At 43.5% G+C, this 20,539-nt stretch overlaps 1 protein-coding gene across 1 annotated transcript in view; it reads right to left on the bottom strand.

Annotated features, from left to right (window-relative positions):
- Nucleotides 1–20,539, bottom strand: part of LOC8023270 (palmitoyltransferase ZDHHC3) — a 48,035-nt gene that overhangs the window by 19,082 nt on the left and 8,414 nt on the right. The window contains exons 3-6 of the mRNA XM_029978451.3: nt 15,383–15,512; nt 15,095–15,316; nt 7,227–7,308; nt 1,167–1,297 (exon numbers count right to left, since the gene is read on the bottom strand). Of these exons, the coding sequence (XP_029834311.1) occupies nt 1,167–1,297; nt 7,227–7,308; nt 15,095–15,316; nt 15,383–15,512 (565 nt within the window). The remainder of the gene's footprint in view (nt 1–1,166; nt 1,298–7,226; nt 7,309–15,094; nt 15,317–15,382; nt 15,513–20,539) is intronic.

Raw genomic sequence — 20,539 nt, 5'->3', positions numbered from 1 at the left:
AAGTTGATCCCGGCGTGCTCCAAAACGACCGGTGGAATTCGCCTTTAGAAAAAAGATGCTGATCTATGGTACGTCTAAAAAGACTATGGTAGCTTTTCACAGGAAAGAAAGTTCATGTGAAATAACTTGCTTTGTGAGAGCTAATTTCCATCATCTATAGGCCCCCGAAAGCATGATCGGATACATTCTTCCAGATCATACATTTGTTTTACCGCAATCCATTGAAAAACTTATGAACGAGGTTATACTGTTGTAAAGAGCTTTGCGCCTAATGCGCACAACGACTGCACAAGGCTCACCCAACCGATGCCTATTCCTGAAACATGTTATTAAAAGCAGTCAAACATTATACAACATTACTACCTTGTGCGTGAAACAAGTACAATAAATGTGAGTCCTATACACCGACAGCCGTTCCCATTTGCGATTATAAAATCAAACATACGCAATTATGTATACAAGGCATATGTAATGCAACCTATTTTACTATTTAAGAGATCATGCAATTTCAATTTGGGTATGTGCGTCCATAAATGATAGTAGCAGCAGGCGTTGAAAAATGAATTTGACAGCAAAATGTTACGATTGGGCCCTTGAAAGTATCCTTTGATTTAAAACCCGTGTACATTGCAAAATTCAGACGTTATCCTCTTGTTTCAATGACAAATTCGAGTTATTGACACAAAGGCTAGCCACGAGAACAATGCACGAACACCGAATCTAACCGAGTACTCCCTGTCTGCCGATGTAGTTCGGCGGCTTCGCGAATGCCTGTCAGTACAACAACCAACCAATATTTTTATGTTTTTCTTCTGCCTGCTGTGTACAACGTTTGGTACGAAGTATATGTTTATTTAAGGAAGGCAGGCTCATAATTTACTTGTTTTTTACCCATCACAGTGCAGCTAAGCCTACGCAACACAGGCCACGACTCATGGCCTTCACCATAGCAATGGTGGTTGAAAGGCAATTTCTCTTCTCGTGATGAGTCACTTCAAGCTGAGTGCATACCTCCTATTAAAGGCTGCATAGCTGCTCAAGAATACTTGCAAAGCAGCCTGAAGACGAGTGAACAGTAGACTGGCAAAAGTGTTGCAGGATTGTGGCAATAGATTAGATGCCACCTGGCATTAGTTGGGCTATAACTTGAGTATGCGTCAACCTACCGTCTCGTCATTCCAGATGGCCTGCACCTGGGAGGCAAACATGACCAGGGTAAAGATGGCAAAGAGGAGTGCCTCGAAGATAAGCAGGATGAGCAGGATCACTGTGACTGCAGGAGATCCGCCTGAGCACTCTGTTTTTGAAAGAGACGGCACGAAAGTCAGGTCTATGATTACAGTGTGACACTGTCACTGTGTCCGCCATGACAAATAAGCAAACCAAATTCATCATTACTTACAGAGTGTATTTCTTTTTATGTAAGGTACACCGTTACTGGACTCGCAGAATAAAATAGCACTAAAAAATAGTTCATCAGAAAAATGCAGAAAATCAATTCTTTTTATCCTAATTGCAAATACCCTTCTCGTACACAGGACCAGTACAGATCACTGCATCCCCAGATGCAAACTCAGTTAGTAGTAACCCACTTGGCAGGAAAAAAAAAAAAAGCTTCATAAAAAAAATGACCGCATCTCCACGTGGTGAATGATGTTGATTGGGGCGAAGCTCTGGTGGTGCTGATGATACTGATTTTACTGTTCAAAGGTAGTGCTGATGATGCTGATTTTTTTTTATTGCTCATAGGTAGTGCCGAGTTCCGGGTTGCGTTTCGACTTCATTATTACTGCTCTATGGTCGGTGAAATGCAGAGCCAGTGGTTCTTCTAGAGGATCAGCTTGGATCCGCTAGAAGCCGTGGGAATGCATCTCCAATGCTTAAGTCAACGGTCCATGTCAGAAAGAGAATGTGTGGTATGGAACGTGGTTACATACGCATTTGAGCATTTGACCGCAGCGCCCTCTTGTCTATAAATGTTGAGCCAATGCATGCAAAGTTTAACGCGATTATATACGCATTTGACTGCAGCGCCCTCTCCTGTATAGACGTTGAGCGGCTACATGCAACGTTTCATTCATGAGAGAAACCCCAGCTCTTGAGTTACTACCACATCTCAAAGCCCCCTACTCGTCCCGCAGTCGTGGCCGAGTGGTTAAGGTGATGGACTAGAAATCCATTGGGGTCTCTCCGCACAGGTTCGAATCCTGTCGACTGCACAAACATTTTTTCTTTTTATGTGAGCAAGAACGCTGGCCGGACGGACGGACGGACAAGGCTAGACCCTAAGGAGCTTCGCCCCTAAAATTTAGTAGATTGGAAAAGATACCTGAAGGAATACAATAACTTAAAGTTTAAAACCTTAAGCTAAAAAAAATGGTTACCTATTAAAAAAAAAATAATGGCTTAAGCAAACAATTACTAAAGGACACACCCAATAAGCAAAGCGTACACATCACTAGACAAAAAACATCTTACACACTTTATCTGACATAATTTTATCACTTTACAAAGTACCATAACAAAAATTTGTTGGCTAATGCAATCCTGCACCTTTCAAATATTTGTAATGATCAACAGATAGAGCATACTTTTTTAAATACTTATAGGTGGCACCTCAGACCGTACATGCTGCATCACACTGCAGAAAGCTTTCTGTTATTTCCTTCATATTTCTTTGTCACGAACCTCTGACCTTATGGTTCAAAGTCGCACCATTTGAGAAGAATGAAATGACATAGCAAAAGTCACAGGATGGCTCTTGCAGTCTCATTATTCCTGCTCGGCATGAGGCGTGCCCTTTCTTTTGTTTCCTTTTGAAGTCTGTATGAAACTCTTGATTGTTAGATAAAGAATTCAAGGACTGCTTCTGAGGATGTTGACTTGTTAGTACCTCGTCTGTAGAAAGATGATACATATATGATGCCAGACGACATCTTCAGAAGTGTGCGCTGCTAGAAAAGCAGGCTGAAGAAATAATCATCTAAAACCACAAGACCCCTTTTGCATGAAGGGCACCACCAGCAAGAAATGAAAGCTCTTTAAGCAAAAGTTGGAGATGCACTTTATTGTGGCCCGTGACAAGCCGTTGAGTGGCACTGCATAGAATTTGTTGCTTCGGGGAGTGGTTAGAGAAGATGCTACCGAGGTAATTAACAATTTCCCGTTCATTAAAGGTGTAAGTGGTGCACATTATGGAAATGCTGTAACAAAGTTTGACAGTTACTGGGACGCTCACTCGAATTAAGTCTACAAGCGGTAAATATTCTGAAAAATAAATCCAGGTGGCAGGAGAAACCTTCTAAATGTTTCTTCAGGGCATGAAGACTAGTACTTGCAACTTCGAGGGACAGACAGAGTCCATGATTCACGGCCAAATTGTAATTGGCATCAACCACGACAGCTTGCGGGTAAAGCTTACGAGACAAACAATGCACCCTGGCCAAGGCTGAACAAATGTGTGAGGCTTCTGAAGCGGCAGCTCTTTAAACGTTCATGCTTTTGAAGAGAAGCCTGCTTTAGGAGTTTTGGTGAAGAAAAAGGAAAGGAGATGAAGCCAGTGACAACAAAATAACAACAACAAATGGTGAAAGTGTGACAGGGAACACAAGATATGCAACTTCCCCGCCTCAACAGGAGCTGTAGGGCATGCTAGGCAAAAAAGACATCGCTAGTGAGTGAGCTGAAAGAACATGAAGATGACTTCGAGATTCCGGACCGTGGCACTGACAGCATGACAAGCCGTTGGGAGTGGGACGTCAAGGCGAACATTGCCCGTGAAGAAGTTCTCGTTAAAGGGACACTGACAGGGTATTTATGCTCACCGAGGTTTTTAGTTGTATGTGACATATGAGAGCCCAACTACACAGAATAGAATTTGCGGCTCGAAATTCAATTTCTTTTCGCCGGAAAACCATCGATCAAGAACTGGCCGGTTTGAGTCGCTCTCACTCTCTTTTCCGTGGTCACAGGCAGTTTTCTAAGGTTTAGACACGACCACCAAATTTAATCAAAGTCGTGGGCCATTGAAGGCACACAGTCAATACTAAAAATAGAAAAACAATGAAACTAATTTTTTGTGGCTTCTGAAAAGCTGCAAATACGTTGATTGAAACAAAAAGGTTGCACAGACAACCGGAAGCATTCTGTGCGTTCGCTGCATAATTCTCAACATGGCGTCGTTTCGAGTTTTGTGGGACTCGCGGGTGGCAGCGGACGACAGGCGTGGGACCTCTACTTCAGGACTGTCGTTCACGGTACCGGCGAACTCTGTCTTCCTTCGAAAGAGAAATTTGGGACCAATCAAAACAATTGATATTCATCCTGTACAACACGCCCGACCAGCAAGCCGATTGCACGAAGACGTCGCCAAGCCGTCGTCCCTTCTCGTGGCTTAAGACATCGCTTGCTCAAACGTGAAGCACGAAGTGTGTACTTCGAGTTGAATGCACACGTGTACGATTTCTTTACTAGGTGCGAATGTGGCCAATGCACGGTGCTGCCCGACTTCAAGCTGGGAGTGCACGTACTGGAAGAAAATGGGCAGCAAATTTTCCGACATACAGTCGACTGGCTGCATTACTACGAATGAAAGAGTTCCTTTAGTAGCTCAGTGGAAAGATGTCCGCTTCACACGTGGCAGGCACGAGTTCAATCCCTAGTGTGGGTGCACCATTTTTTTTTTTTTTTAAACATTTTGCGATGTTTACATTTCTTTTTTTTACAATTATCACTGAAAAAAACAATTGTTGTGGACGATACGTCGCTGAACTAAATGGCATGGGATTCCATTTTTGACACATCTGCCGCACAATGCCACTTTCAGATGCAGGACGTGTGAGGCAGCTCTTCACGCAACATCTTGGGAGTATTCTTTTCGGAGCTGATCATGGGAATTCACCACGGGCACTCACTACTAATTGCCAACACTTAAATGTACAAAACAACTCATCTTGATGTACAGAACAGCGAGCGGAACAAACATAACTGCAAAGGAATCGAACGGCGAACAGATCCCGCAACACATTTCGTGTGCTGCGTGCAGAAAAAAAAGAAAACAATTGCACGGTCGGGTGTAGCCACGTGACTTCCGCCACTCACTCTCTCCTCTCCACATCTCCGTGCAGTGCGGGTGTTTCGGTTTTGAGCAGTTGCGTTTTTTGGCTTTATTAAAAAAAATACATGACTCAGCAGCAAAATATTAATTGGGTAGTATTCCCACACCATAATAAATCGCCTGGCAAAGAATGAGAAAAACTTTTTGGGGGTGTCAGTGTCCCTTTAAACTTGACACCAGATCAATGCCAAGCGAACATTCTTCACAGAAAAATTCAAATCAAGGTGCCCCACGAGTAGAGCAGTTCCACCCAGCAATTTTACACCGGGGGTACGATAGAGCACATAGGTGCCATTAACAAGCAAGTGGCCTTTAAAAATAGACGCTGTTGCTTGAATTTATTTGTTGTCAAGAAAGAATGTCAGGTGTTACTTGATCTACAGACAATCTTGAACTGGATTTGGTTTCAGATACCATAAACTCTGTGAAACAAACAGTCCTGAACGACTAGTGCAAGGGTCCAGCAAGCTTACTGAAGGCACCAGACGCGTATGGAGCCAATATAGAATAGTGCTACGCAAAGACGTCATTCTAGTTGCCTAAGCAGCTCAACATGTACCTCTGACCTTGTAGGAACTGCTGTGTGATGAGCTAAAATGAATGCGGCAGGCTCGAATCATAGCCAATGTCAAAATCAGCCAATAGACTGGATGAGTCCTTGAGCTAATGTCAAAAAGAACAGAAAGTTAAGAGTGCATGCAACCGAGAAAAATCAATGTGTGCATAAATCAGGCGCACCATGAGATGCCAAGGTGTGAAGGCATAGAAGCAGAACTGTCAAGCATGAAGGAGTGAAGCAGCCTTGACGAAAAGGCCGGTTTTCGTCTGATCCCTTTTCACAAATAGGCGTCAAGGATTTGTACCTTAGCAACACCCTTCAGACGATAGAGGTCCCTAAATTTCTGTTTGGAATCTTGTAAGCATCAGTGGTCTTTTAGAAGACTTCAAGCAAGTGGTTCGATTGATTGTTTGAAGTTCACATGTATCTGGGTAACCCTTTGGTGCAGCGAACATCCTGAGAGCAGCAAATATGTGCCTAAGATCTATGCTTGAAGCCACCAAGCAAGATGGATTAATATTTCATTCTAAAAATCAAACATTGCAGATTGAAAAAAAATTATTTTTGGGCGATATAATTTTTTAAGAATACATAATACCCAACCGTGAGCTCATCAAATGCATGAAACAGATTCCGACTCCATCTGACAAGTTTTGTATGCAACGACTGCTTGGTGTCATTACTAATTTCCTTTCGGAGCACCTTCCTTTTCTGGCAGACACACACAGCTTGATCAAACATATGTTCCTCAAGTTTAAATCCAACCACACAAAGAACTGCAAATACCAATGCCATGAACCTCCCGAGGTTCGAGTTCAAAAGGTTTCAAACCTCTTTAAAGGCAAGCTTGGGCGCTTTATCAAGCTACCCAAAACAAGCACGTTTCCAAAATACCCAGGCTTTAGTCTTCTCGGCATGCTATTTATTATCTCTAAATTCAAAACAGCTACTGAGTCAAACGAAGGTCATGCAAAAAACAACATTCAAATTTTCCCGCACTTTCCAGTGGAGTGACGTCACATGTCAACTTGTGTCTGCCTGCTCAACTTGCAAGTTGAGCAGGCAGTCGAAATAACACAGTGTTTTGTGCATGTTTGCATGTTTTTTCCTTTTGCTGATGTGAACTTAAGCAGCATTCAGTTCACACCATCAAACTTCTCCTAACCTGTTAAGATCCTGTCAAAAAATAAGGACTCCCCCGCGAGATCCTTGAACATTTATATCAATGTGCATCACCCACGAAAACATCAAGGGTGAAGGCAACCCACCAACAGTTTGACCATGTGTTGCTGACTAATGCCAGGCATCAAACAACATGATCTCATGATCTACACAACCATACTGGGCATGTCTGACAATAAAAGAGGATTTTTAAATTACCCTCGAATAGACTACACCTGTAGACAGTCTGCACTGCATAGAATATCAACTAAGCAGGCATACTTCAGCAAATACGGCACAAAAAAGAAAATGTCTGCTATAATCACTGTTCACTTTCCGCTTCAACCGCCAAATGTCTGAAGACGTGCAGAAGAAAAGAAAAGCACTCACTCTTCCACTCGCTGTTGATGCAGCCCACAAAATGATTTACTGCCAGAAAGAAGGAGTGACTTGAGATGATGGCAATATACAGCTGCAAGGAAAGATACAGTAAAATGAGCACAAGCAAAAATGTTATACTACTACCAAAATGCATGTCTCCACTTGGGCAGTTAAAAAGTGACTGCAACACATCAGAGTCTGGTATTCTACCTTATCTGGACAAAAACCCAAAATAAAAAATGACCGCATCTCCACGTGGTGAATGATGATGATTGGGGCGAAGCTCTGGTGGTGCTGATGATACTGATTTTGTTTATAGGTAGTGCTGATGGTGCTGATCTTTTTTTTTATTGCTCATAGGTAGTGCTGAGTTCCGGGTTGCGTTTCGAGTTCATTATTACTGCTTTATGGTCGGTGAAATGCAGAGCCAGTGGTTCTTCTAGCGGATCAGCTTGGATCCGCTAGAAGCCGTGGAAACGCACCTCCACCGCTTAAGTCAATGGTTCATGTCAGAAAGAGAATGTGTGGTATGGAAAGTAGTTATATACGCATTTGAGTATTTGACCGCAGCGCCCTCTCGTCTATAAACGTTGAGCCAATGCCATGCAAGTTTTAACGCAATTATATATGCATTTGACCACAGTGCCCTCTCCTGTATTCGCGACTCCAACTAACTATAGGTGGCGCCACTCATTTTCCAAGATGGCGGGTTTAGTGAGGGTCAGAGATGCGTACCGCTGTTGAGCCTGCCTAGTGTGCTGGCGTCACTGAGCGACATAAATTATTTCTGGTAATACGAGGAAGCTAATGTTTTATGAGCGCAGGTCACCTCTTTGACCCGAAAACAAGAACGGTGTTTAGCGTATTAATTACGGAAGGATGCGCGTTTTAATTTTGGAGCGAAACCGAAACTTACCTCTATTTTGGATTTAATTTCTCGATAGATGTCTTAATTTCGGATTCTTTCATGACTCAAGATGTGTCTCACATCGTAATTATTTACTTAGAAAAGCTGTTCGCGGAAACTTTATTTTGTGACATGCTGTTCGATCCAGGCTGATATTCGTTGTTGTTGAAAAAATCAGTGCTGATATCTGTGCGTTCTCGCTGCCTTTTTCTCGCTCAGATAATTGCCATGGGAAATAATGACAATTATCCCAGCACAAGAATAAGAGAATAATTCCAATTTTTACAATATGTCCACGAAACGCATAAACTAATAAACGCTACTCTCACTGCAATAACCCAAGACGAAATCCGAGTCAGACAGCTGAAGTGTGTGTGTGTGTGTTTTTATAGCACCGCGTGACGCGTAGGACTTCATATTACATCCAGCGTTTAACTGTTTGTCTATCTTGATAACTATGTTAGAGTTTTACATATGCTAAAAAGAAAACAGAATTATACCTTTCTCGAAAGACTATTATGGTTAAATAGAGTATTCTCGTGATCTTGGCGTTAATTAGATGGGCAGTCGAACTCTAGTTAAATAGAAACGTCCAAAGTCGCCGCCAATATACTTCCAGACCAAATGCCCAAAAGTTAAAAAAAAAGCCTTTTTTAATTACTAGTTTTTTCATAACATTTATTTACTTTTGTATTTGCTCACCGTCGTTTTGCCAATCTCATCCTTTCCAGTTCGAACGAACGCCTACCTGCTTGCACGTCTGCTCACTGCAGCACGTTTCGTTGGCGTTACAGCCGGTGAAACAGTAGTGAGTTTTAATATTGCGTATACGAGCGAACTCAAGCCCTGTGTTTGCGTTAGCTTTGCGCGTTCCACACTGCGCGTGCGCGGAGCCCGAAATTGCGGTCTTGGATGGCTCATGGCGATGAGGCGCACGCACAACGTGGGACGCGCAACTCTAACGCAAACGCACACCGCTTGCGTTTGCTTCTATGCGCAATACTAAAACTCTCCAGCAAGGTACAATCCCATACCGGCTGCAGCACTACGTTGGGACAGTTAAGAGTGTTGTTTGCATTCGGAAACGACATTTCGCGAGCCATGATCGCGAGCAGTTCCGCCATGCCCGCTGAGCAGGAGAATCGGGGGACCCTCACTAGCGCGCTTCCCGTTTCCGCCGCGGGAGGGCGAGCGTCGAGCTGGAGGCGCGAATAGACGTTGAGTGGCTACATGCAACATTTCATCCATGACAGAAACCCCAGCTCTTGAGTTACTACCACATCTCAGAGCCCCCTACTCGTCCCGCAGTCATGGCCGAGTGGTTAAGACGATGGGCTAGAAATCCATTAGGGTCTCCCCGCACAGGTTCGAATCCTGTCGACTGCGCAAACATTTTTTTCTTTTTTTAAGAAGACAGATGGGATGGCGATCGATGTGAGCACAAACGCCGGACGGACAAGGCTAGACCCTAAGGAGCTTCGCCCCTAAAATTAACAAAGGATCACTGTCAAGGAGGAATGGTACTACCTCATTCAATGGAAACATGCTTATGTAATCTAAAGTTGCATCTCTTAAAAGTTCAATCAGAAGCACAGAACTGACACACTGTTCTGGAAAGAGTTCGAGGCCCAGTCCCCTAGTTTGCCATACAGCTTACTCCTCAGTATTATCCTGCGAGTATATAACAGATTTTCACTATTAGCATATCGACCTGAATTAATCCCCTGGATCAACGAAGACCCTCATCTGATATATCCACGATTAACCCCATGTCCCACTGTGTCATTCACTTTCCAGTATTCTTCCAATGTTTCTGCTCTGTTAGTTGACTCAAATGCATTGTGTAATTCCCTGTAGTTTTCTAACATAATGCTTAAAGGGACACTGACAGGGTATTTATGCTCGCCAAGGTTTCTATTCGTACACGACATAAGAGAGCCCAGCTACCCAAAACACAGCTTGCGGCTCGAAATTTGTTGTTTTTCTCCCGAAAATTGCCTATCGAGAACTGGCCGGTTTGAGTCGCGCTCACACTCTTCTCTGTGGTCACATGCTGTTTAGACACGCATACCAAATATAATCAAAGTCATGGGTCATCGAAGGCACACACTCAATATTAAAAATAGAAAGAAAAAAAAAAACATCAAACCCATTTTTTTGTGGCTTTTAAAGCTGCAAATATGTTGATTGCAAAAAAAAAGTTCTGCAAGGTACCGGAAGTACATTTATAGTGTAATTATCAGTAATTATCAACATGGCATTGTATCGCTGAAGTCGCGGGCTGGACAAAGCGGACTAAGCGATGGCAAAGGACGACACGCGTGGAAGCTCTACTTCAGAACTGTCCTTCACAGTACTGGCAAATCTGTCTAGCTTCGAAAGATAACTTTTTTACCGATTAAAACAATTAGTCAGTGTCCCTTTAAACATGTATAACATTTAGCCCTACACACTGACATAACATCCAATGTTAGAGAATAATATAAAAATGGCCAATCATCAAAGTGCCAATATTTATGAAGCTTAAGGCCCGTTGATACACTTGCGACTTCTTAGGACCGTGTGCCTTGAAACCTCTTAAAATCTTTTATGACGAGAGAACACACACTGGCGCCACCTATTGGGCAGCCGTGGAACCCTTGGCAGTCCCGTATATTTCATCTCTTTGCGCACATCCTTCTCTTTCTTTCTTGACTTGGAAAACTTCTGTCAACGTTATAAACAACCAATCCTCATAAGTAATAAGTAAAACCTCGTTATAACAGAATGGGATATAACAAACTAATGGATATAACAAAGCAATCATAATTCCCCTTGCTTGCTAATAGTGGGAAGAAATGGACAATGGCTATAACAAACTAATGGTTATAACAAAATAGTTACGACCGCTCCTTCAACCTTGTTATAACGAGGTTTTACTGTACATACATTTGACCTCTCAAATACCACCAAACCCTTGCTCTAGTGAAATGCAGTTCCAGGGTCACCGCATAAATCGTGCCAGTGTATTTTCTACTCATAAGAGATTTTAAGGCGCTCGGTCCCAAGAAATCGCAGGTGTGTGAACAGAGCTTTACACAAGAAGTTAACTGTAAAAGAGAGGCAAGCTGATTAACTTTCAACAATGCAAAAACTAAATGTCAGTGAAGAAGAAAATGGACAAAGCATACAAAGATCTAGTTTTACTAGATTTCAGGTTGGAGGATTGGGCACGGCGATGCCGGACGTCGCAGGTGTGAGAGAAAAAAAAGTATAAGTCAACCAACTGCCAGAACCTTCATTCCCGCCTCTCTCCCCCCCACCGTTAAATATCGGGCAAGCGCCCACTCAAAATTTAGAGATAATCGCGAAAAAATGGGGGATGGGCGCTTGTCCGGTCATCAATTTTACATATAAATGTACTGTGCATATTTTTTTCATATCTTAGAAATTTGGATATGGGCACTTAATGTGGAGTGGGCGGATGCGCGGTATTCTACAGTATGTCGACCAATTCCTACAAACTAGGATTGCCACCTTTCCCTGAAAAAAAAACCAACCCTTCGATGGGGCGTGGGGGGGTAGGTATACATTTTTTTGTTTTTGTTTTAGGAGATTGAATTTGTGTTCAAAAGAAGACGCCATGTGAAGCACAAATACACAACACTAAGCTAACCAACTAGTCTGCTTGTTGGCATAAGAATTTCAGTGAATGGAATAACATTTGTGCTGCACTGAAAAGTAATCACACATGAAATGCTCTTCTTTGCAACTAAATCCACCAAACCAGTGACATTATATACACAAACAAATGTTAAAAGCATACGATGCTGATGCCAGAATGTGCCGGATATTCATACATACATACACACACGATAATATGCAATACGCAAAACAACGCAGAAAAGTCAAAGGTAAAATTTTATATGCTCGCTTTTTTCTATATTCGGAACTTGAATGTATATTTCGAATTCGACCTAGCTGCTCAGATGAGCTGCTTGTTTTCTCTCGCCTTCTTTATAAAGTCGTCACGGCTATACATACACCAAATTATACCGCATACAGAGCTCCGCTTTAACCATTGGGACGCTTAGCCAATTTCTTTCATCCGTCCACAAGTTCCCCATCCACTAAAGACGCGTTCCACAAACGCATTGCTGAAGGGTATGGAGAAAACATGCTCCATTAGGTTCTGCAAATGGGGGCACTTGACCTCTTTCAAGAATTTCAGCCAAATCGAGCTCGATTTTTCGTCATGTCCTAGAAGTCCAAGAGAGTATCCCTCAGAAGACAAAGCTCCGGAAACAGTTTATCGCCTTCCTCTTCAAAATTTATGCCAAAAAGCTCTCCTGCATTCATTACAACTGATATGCTGGGTGTACCTTTGCACAGATCCAATTTGGCAAGCCTCTTAAACAGGGAGTTCTCGAAATCAAACCACTTTTCAAGGTATGCAAGGGCCCTGTCATAGACCTTCACGAAGTCCAGCGTTGGAACTTGTCCGTCCGAAAGGATTTCCAGTCCCTGATTAACCTTGACACCGAAGAACATATCATCCTTTTGGTTTATCAGCTACTTCCTGAGCTTAGCCATTACAGTGTAAAGTTCTGTCGGCTCAAGGTGACTCTTATCAAGGGTTAGGATCACTGAACGAAACATTGCAAGGAATGAGTGTATGAAGTGCACTCATTCCTTGCACTTCGGAAGCGTGACACACTCCAAAAGTCCATCAGCTTGGTTGCCAATAAAACTGCACATTATTTTTTCGCATTCCTCCTCGCCCTGACTTAGAAAGTAGGATTTGATGGGCGCCCAGTTCTTAACCAGTCTGTCTAAGGCCACAAAAACAAGCTTAACCAACAGACAGAAATATGACCCAGCACTTTACTATATTCCTGATCACAGGAGTCGAACAACGTCTTCAATTCCTCTACACCAGGGGTCTCAAAAACGCGGCCCGCGAATCGCTGGGATGCGGCCCACAGGCAACCAACCGGCTACAAGTCCCGGTCTCCATGCCTCGAGCACTAGAAATGGCATGCACCCTCGTGATCTCAACTTGCCAATTCATTTTCGCTCGAAAAGTAGCTCCGCTCTTCTAACGTATTCATATAGTTTTTACTTATCTGTGTTCATTTGCCCCTTTGTTTCGCTTTATGCTTTGCTTCCCAGTTTTTTGTAATGTACAACAATTCAGCTACTAGATCAATGTGGCGAAGCAGACGAGTTGGTTCATGATTACAACTGGTAGCAGTGCGCAAATAACACAAAGTCATTAAATGTTCAGTTGAAGTTCAGCGCTCGTATTGTGCATTTCTCCCTTTGTTTTTGTGCAATGTGTGCGCTGCTACCAGTTGTAGTTCGCTACTAGGCTGAAAGCACAAACTCTTTGTTGAAGGATGCATCTCAACTGCGCAAACTCTCGATCAGCGGGAACAAAGGCCGAAGATAAAGCTACGAGCTCGGGATTCTCGCCTTAAAAAAAATATATCACCATTAAAAGACAAGCATGTGTGTCGTAAAGGAAATCGTCAATAAAGCAAGAACTGCCAAATGAACTGATTGTTTTTTTAGAGACATGTTAAGCTTGGTTGATTTCTGAGTGAATTGAGCAACAAAAACGACAGTGTACTTGCTCTCTTGTTCTATTAAAAATGTGAGCACATTGGCGGGGTGGTGTCATTTTAATTATTGTTATCATATAAGGTCAGGCCCCAAAGTGGCCATATAAATAAACCAAATCTAAAGATGTCACTGGCAAAACTGAGTTTCAAAAAGCATAGAGCACGAAGAAAAAAACAACTATGGAGGTCCGGAGGGAAAGGAAGGTCTAGGAGGAAGCGCATATGCTGAGTGTCATTGGACACGCGATAGCGCCGTGCGCCTTTGTCAAGATACAAAAACTGTAAAACCAATGCCTCCCAAAAGGCATATTAATAGCCTCACAGCTATCAGCAAGGCACGTGATTATTTTATGGCAAGTATCTGGAAACAGTTGGAAAGAAAGTCTGAAAAAATGTTTGGAAAGAATACAAAAGAAACGAGAATGTCGGTGTGTTCTTTTTGATTGTGTATGATGGCTCCTCTCCAGCAGTGCATGCTAGCAGGAACAATGAGCCGGCACTCAACGTGCAGCTCCTATTCGGCCTATTCTCTGTCACTTTGGGACACAGGCAGCCTACGAAGTGGCAACAGCCGCCAGAGACGCCCAGCTCTCTTCCTAGACATCGTCGGCGCGTTTCTCTGTCCTTGGTGCTTAAACAATTAAATGTAGAACAAACAGGGAGGAAAACAAAAACAACGAAGGTCTGAAGTAACCACAATATTACACCATGTGTAGTGGAAGGGGAAAGTGCATACGCCGTCCGTCTCAGTGGACCGACGAAGTGCCGTGCGTGTCTTTGTCAAGATGCCGACAGTCTTTAAAAAAAACACCTCCCAGAAGGCACAGTTATCGGGTGGGCCTGTCACCAAGTTGTCCGCCAGTGTATTGCTTTTTCTCCCTCATTTTGCTGCTTTGTACAGCGCTCCCGGTGGTCGTTCCGTTTTGTGTTGTCCCTCCTACCCATCTTCCTCCTCTCCCTTTGCCCTCCGTCTCAGGGAGCACGCTTGCCCGCATACTTTCTCTGCTCGCATGTCTTCGCGGTGTTTGTATAATTTTATACTTTTTTTTTTTTTTTTTCGTCGACAAGTATTTATTGTTGTAGTTGTTGAACTGTCGCTTAAAAGCACCAAAAAAATAATCGCGATACGATGGCCAGAAAACCGGCCAATGGCGTCCGGTCTTAGGTACGGACTAGAAAACCGGTTGGGCCGGTCACAAACAGGGCAGGTGGCAACCCTACTAATAATGCCACCATCATGTGTAGGCGATCGAAACGTGACGGACTAACAAAAGCTTGGTTTTTTTCCCGACTCGCTCCGAGAACCATTCCAGACCTACTGTACTACTTCCATTTGGCATGCACCACAAAGTCCAGAGGCGACTCACGGTGAAGAGGACGAAAAACTTCTGGTTGTTTTCCCCGATGCAGTTGTTCACCCACGGACAGTGGTGGTCCATCTTTCGGATGCACCGCTGGCACACGCTACAGTGGTGCGCTCGCTCGGGCTTGAGGCAGCTGCACTTGGGGCACTTGTAGACCAGGCGCCCTTCCCGAAGACCCAGCTGTTCCACCGCCTCCTTGGTCGCCGTTCCCCGCATCACCGCACCCTGGCAGCACACGGGGCGGCACCTTCAGTGCCCAGTCTTGTGCGAGAAAAAAAATCCCAGACTCACGGGGTCGGTCACCATGGTGCGGACGTGGGAGAAGACCGCCAGGAATGCGAGCACCTCGAAGATGACCAGGTTGATGGCGCCGTAATAGGTGTGGGCCACGGGCAGCAGGATAACTCCCACCACAACATACCTATAAGCAAAACATGGTCTTGGGCTCGTGAAGTGGGACGTACCGAAACCTCCAGTTTTAACGCTGTCACATACTGCAGATTCATTCCGTTTATACAACGCTAAAAAACCAACTGGTATGTGGCCGAAGCATTAAAAAAACAGCCGGTTGTTTGGCCGCCCGATTAAAAATGGAGCCTCTGCTAAGCCAAACAGCCTTGGTCGGGAATGAGCACACTCGATGCTTCTTGTGTCTTCTCCGATTACAGTCTAAGCTCATTACAACAGACCTGTTTACAACAGACATTTGGATATAGCATACCGATTTCTGAAGTTCAGTTGGTTTTCCTCTACATACCATTGACTCAACTGCAGATCTGCATACAACATACTCCTTTTACAATAGACCGAAATCTTGGTCAAAATCAAGGTCTGTTATAACGAGCTTAGACTGTATATATATACTTTGGTATTCAAATAGTTTTTGCAGAGGATGGAAGTGTTAGGATAAATAGGACAAAATAAAGTATTCGAATAAATGGGAAAAAAATGTGGCTACATATTTTGCTACAATATAAAATGTAGTAGTCAGAAGGGTAGGAATTATATAGATTTCAGTGGCAAAGTTGCACCACAGTTATTTACACATAATTAAAGCATTTTCCCAACTGTCCAAGTGAAATAATGCTAATGCTTTTTCTGCATGCGATAAAATGCTGAAACAAATGAAAAATTATGAGAAAACAATTTTGCCAAAAACGTTAACGAAATATGCCGTAAAAGCAGGTTTTAAATACTTTTCCCAATGCATGCACCTGCTTTTGCGTGAGTATCATTATATAAAGTAAAATATGCAACAAGATAGACTTTTACACAGTACTTCAAAACGCTGCGCGAGTCAAATGGATTGTTGACCCTTTGAAGAAACTGCGTAAATCACTCTTTAAAGCATCAAGCCAAGATTTTCTACAGAGGTGGCTGAAGATGATGCATTTTGTGCATCAAAATTTTAAAGAATGAGCTTACCTGAGTAATAAGCAAAATATTTAGAGCGTGAATTTGGTGCCTACCGTGTCCGTGTGCCAAAGAAAGGCGTCTGGGTGACACAACAGTCAACAAATGGTGGCAGCGGTTGACATATAGCTGAACAAATAATCTTTCTTGTTGGTTGTGCCTCAATTCAAGGTGATTTACCAGTAAAAAAAAAAATTAAAAAACATGCACTACATTGAAAAATTTTGCGCCACATTTGACTCAAAAACATTGTCTGCTATCCGAGATACGTGTCTGCACCCTTGCTTTTACTGGTCTCAATCTGTAAGGTGTTGTGCCAATCAGATGCTTTTTGTTAGCAGATGGTCACCATAGGTAGCGAAATCAAGTTCATAATGTTTTAATCTCTATTCGGGTAAGTTCATTCTTTGATATTTGGATGCACAAAATGCGGCACCTTTGGTTACCTTTGTAACAAAAAAAAAAAAAAAAAACCTAGCACCGATGCGATAGAAAACCAATTTTTATGCAGTCCCCCTCAAAGGACCAACAATCTATTGGACTTGCATTGTTTACAGGACTTGTCAACTGGGGTATGATATATATTTGGTAGCGATATTAAAATGCAACCAATTTCTTGAAATCTACACACTGCACCGAAAAACCATTGGTGCCAAATCAGACATTGCCAAGAGGCCAATCTAGAGGGATACACTGCATGACACTGTTAGCGCAAAAATGACTGACACTTTTTTTTTTTAATTTTGCTTGGAATTGCAAAAGTGTGGAAGTGCACCAATCTAAAGACCACTGTGGTTGTTTTGGGGCACTTTAAATATAAATTATTATTATTATTATTATTATTATTATTATTATTATTATTATTATTATTATTACTTCAAAAGGATACTGACAGGCATAAAAATTTACCACTTAGTTGAGTACCACAACTGAGCACTTTCTACCACTATAGTAGTTTTTACATCAGTCCTTCAATAACAATGCAAATGGCGGAGCACATGACTTTCGATCCATGCTGTGCCCCCTGGAGGGCCCTGGGAACTTACGAAAGTGTGCAGTGTAGAAGGGGGCAGCAAAGGTGTAGGTTCTACCACTGGATAGGCCACAGCACTAGGTTTTTTACATCACCTACAACTGGCCAGTGAGGGATGCAGATTGGACATGAGTGCTGTGTCTGCATCTGGCTGCGACTTGTGTGCAATTAGTGAGAACACGAACCCCAGCCCAATACTGATACAGCACTCGCGCTACAGCTTTGGTATATAGGACGTGTTGGCGGGACCCACACCTTCGCAGCCCCCTTCTAATTCACATCAATAGAAATTCTCAGGGGTCTCCAGGTGGTGCAGCACGTAACAAAAGCCATGCATTTTAAGGTTCACATTTCATAGCCACCTCATAGCACCTCAATAAATAGGCCCCTTGAGAGGGACAACTACAGTAACAATCTTAGTTCTGTGCAATGCATAGCTTTTACACAAAAATTCTGGCCGATGTTTGGTGAAGCATCTTGTAAATGAAATAATGAACAACTTAATTGCCATTTCAAATCATCAAACACTCATTCTGTGAGACAGATGTGAACTCATACCTGCACTGTTGCCTTCCTGCTATTTCTGCATAAAGTATTCCTTAAATAGCCTAGATATTTCAGTAATTCTGATTATAACATTTTGAGGAACAAATCATAAACCAATGGCCATAAAGTCCTCACCAAGTATCAAATGCTCACTTTCCAAAACAGATTGGGGAAATGAGAGATAGATGTGCATTTTTCATCGTCTACTGCCCAATTATTTGTGGCCTAAAGTAGAGCAATATGCACTTTCTCCACTTGCTCCAAATAAAAGATGTCTGCTAAATTCTGGGAAAAAAATTAGGAATGCCAAAGTGGTTATACTTTCTGCCTAGAAAACACACTTTCAATAGTCGAAGCCAGCAACTCTTGTTATAGAGGAGCTACGGCATCAATTGGAATGTTTTCAACTAAACATTATTTCTGAAAGCGCACAAGAAACTGAGTCTAGAGCAGCAAGTAAATTTACCAAAAACTTTTTAAATAACTTTTAATTGTAGAATTCCGATATAACTGAAACCGAAACTAGCCTGCAACGTTACTGGTTTGCCATCTTCTAGCGACATCAGATGTTGTATAAACATCAGCACGTGGGCAGCCTGAGCCTGTTTCGCCCAGCGTCAGAAGCAGTCAGAAGGCCGTTGCGATTGTCCGTGGAAAATAATGAACTAAGACTCATCAAGCTTATCCGAGTCAAGCAATGACCAGCAAATGTTTTAAAGGGGCCCTCCGGAGCTTTCTGCGATCGTCTGTTTATGTTGTTATATTGCGTAGTAGGTGCAAGTTAATATGTATACAAAGTTTTAGATTACAAAACCTGTTATTAAGCAGATGGCAGAAGAAATCTATCGGGACTATTTTCTCTTGGAAGACAATCCTTCATTCCCTGCCCATCGCTAAAACTTGATCAATGGAAATGCTGCATCTCACGGTGAATGCGAACGTTATTATTGCAACACTTTTTAAGCTTGTTGTAAATTAGAGTGAGAAAAATGTAAACTGATTGTGGTGCGGGAAACATAGTCCGCAATTATCGCTTCTAAACCAGCGAACTATGTTTTCTCCCCGCAAGCTTGTTGCTAGGGGGTGATGCGTTGGCGCGTCGGCTCGTCTGCTTCCCGGGCCGTCTTCAGGCGTGCGTTTGCGGGACACGTGTTCCTTCTTCCCGTGGATCCCGACTCCGAAGCCAGCTTTGCGATCCTTCCACGTCAACGAGTCAAACTTTTCCTTGTCATCTGTGGAATGCGACTGCGCATTGCAGTAGCAGCGCGACGGTGCGATGCGACGAACGACGAGTGCCGAGCACAAAGTCCGGGCCCCTTGACGACGGTCCCCGCGTGTTCGAGAGATCCCTCCGCGAGTCGGCGGTCGGCCGCGTTGGTGACGCGCAGTGACGCCGGAATCCTTCGCTTGCTATTGGTTGACGCGTAAAGAGATGCCCCTCCCGTTTTCCGGGGTCATCTCAGAAAGGGGGGCGTGCCGGAGACTTTGATAGCAATTTTAATAGGGAAATCCGCCGCGCATGACCGTAATTTTATGATTTTTAGGATCCTTAGGGCCTGTAGATTGAGTTACCGCCATAAATAGACCATCGCAGAACGCTCCGGAGGGCCCCTTTAAGATTCTCAGAGATTGCAGACGATTTACCGTTCACATTCGATCAGCCGGCATCGCCTCCGAGGGGAACACCCGTAGCGGCTGCATTCGCGATCCGCCGATATGTGGACCCAGATGCCGCTTGAGAAGCAGATTGGTAAGGAAGGTTTTGTTTGCTACCACAATGCAAACTGTTTTCTAGCACCATGGGAATGCCATAGAGCCAGCGTATGCATTGGACTGCTCGGACCAGGGTGTAAGATAGACAGGGGGGGAAACGGCCCATTGAAGCCTACCGCAGCGCCGTGACCGGATTGTGTACTCGTCTGCTTGCGGGTACCCCCGATTTGCGACAGATGGCGCTGCGGCGAGAGGAAAAAAATCGGAATCGGATTTGCATGGAACTTTATGGGAGAGTGCGGAATATAAACCGAGAGCATGACAGTCCTCCATTTGAAAATCCACGAGAAACCATCTCCGACAGTTTAGCCGGTCGCCACCGGTCGCCCACCTGGAGTGAAAGTTCGCGGTGCTCCACATAGATGGCGCCACAGAAAAAGAGAAAACCGAGGGGGACACAATCCGGTCGCTCATTTGGCTCTGGTTTCCCCACCTGTCTATCTTACACCCTGGCTCGGACTCACTTCCGTTGCAGAGACTTCTTGGTCGGAAACCAATAAGATGTCACTCAGCTGCATTTCTTCGTGGTGTTATTGCACACCACAGCACATTACCAATTCCCCCCCCCCCTTGCTTGCTGCAAATAGCCTCAATCACACGCAATCTGCAAAACCACAGACGCTCACTATCACTACAGTGCACAACGCTGCGGAAGAGGGAGTGTTGTCTGTTCTTAGATACAA

Source organism: Ixodes scapularis, unplaced genomic scaffold (assembly GCF_016920785.2).
Source record: "Ixodes scapularis isolate PalLabHiFi unplaced genomic scaffold, ASM1692078v2 PGA_scaffold9__187_contigs__length_104089568, whole genome shotgun sequence".
Classification (NCBI taxonomy): domain Eukaryota; kingdom Metazoa; phylum Arthropoda; class Arachnida; order Ixodida; family Ixodidae; genus Ixodes; species Ixodes scapularis.
This window is presented reverse-complemented; position numbering and strand designations above follow the sequence as displayed.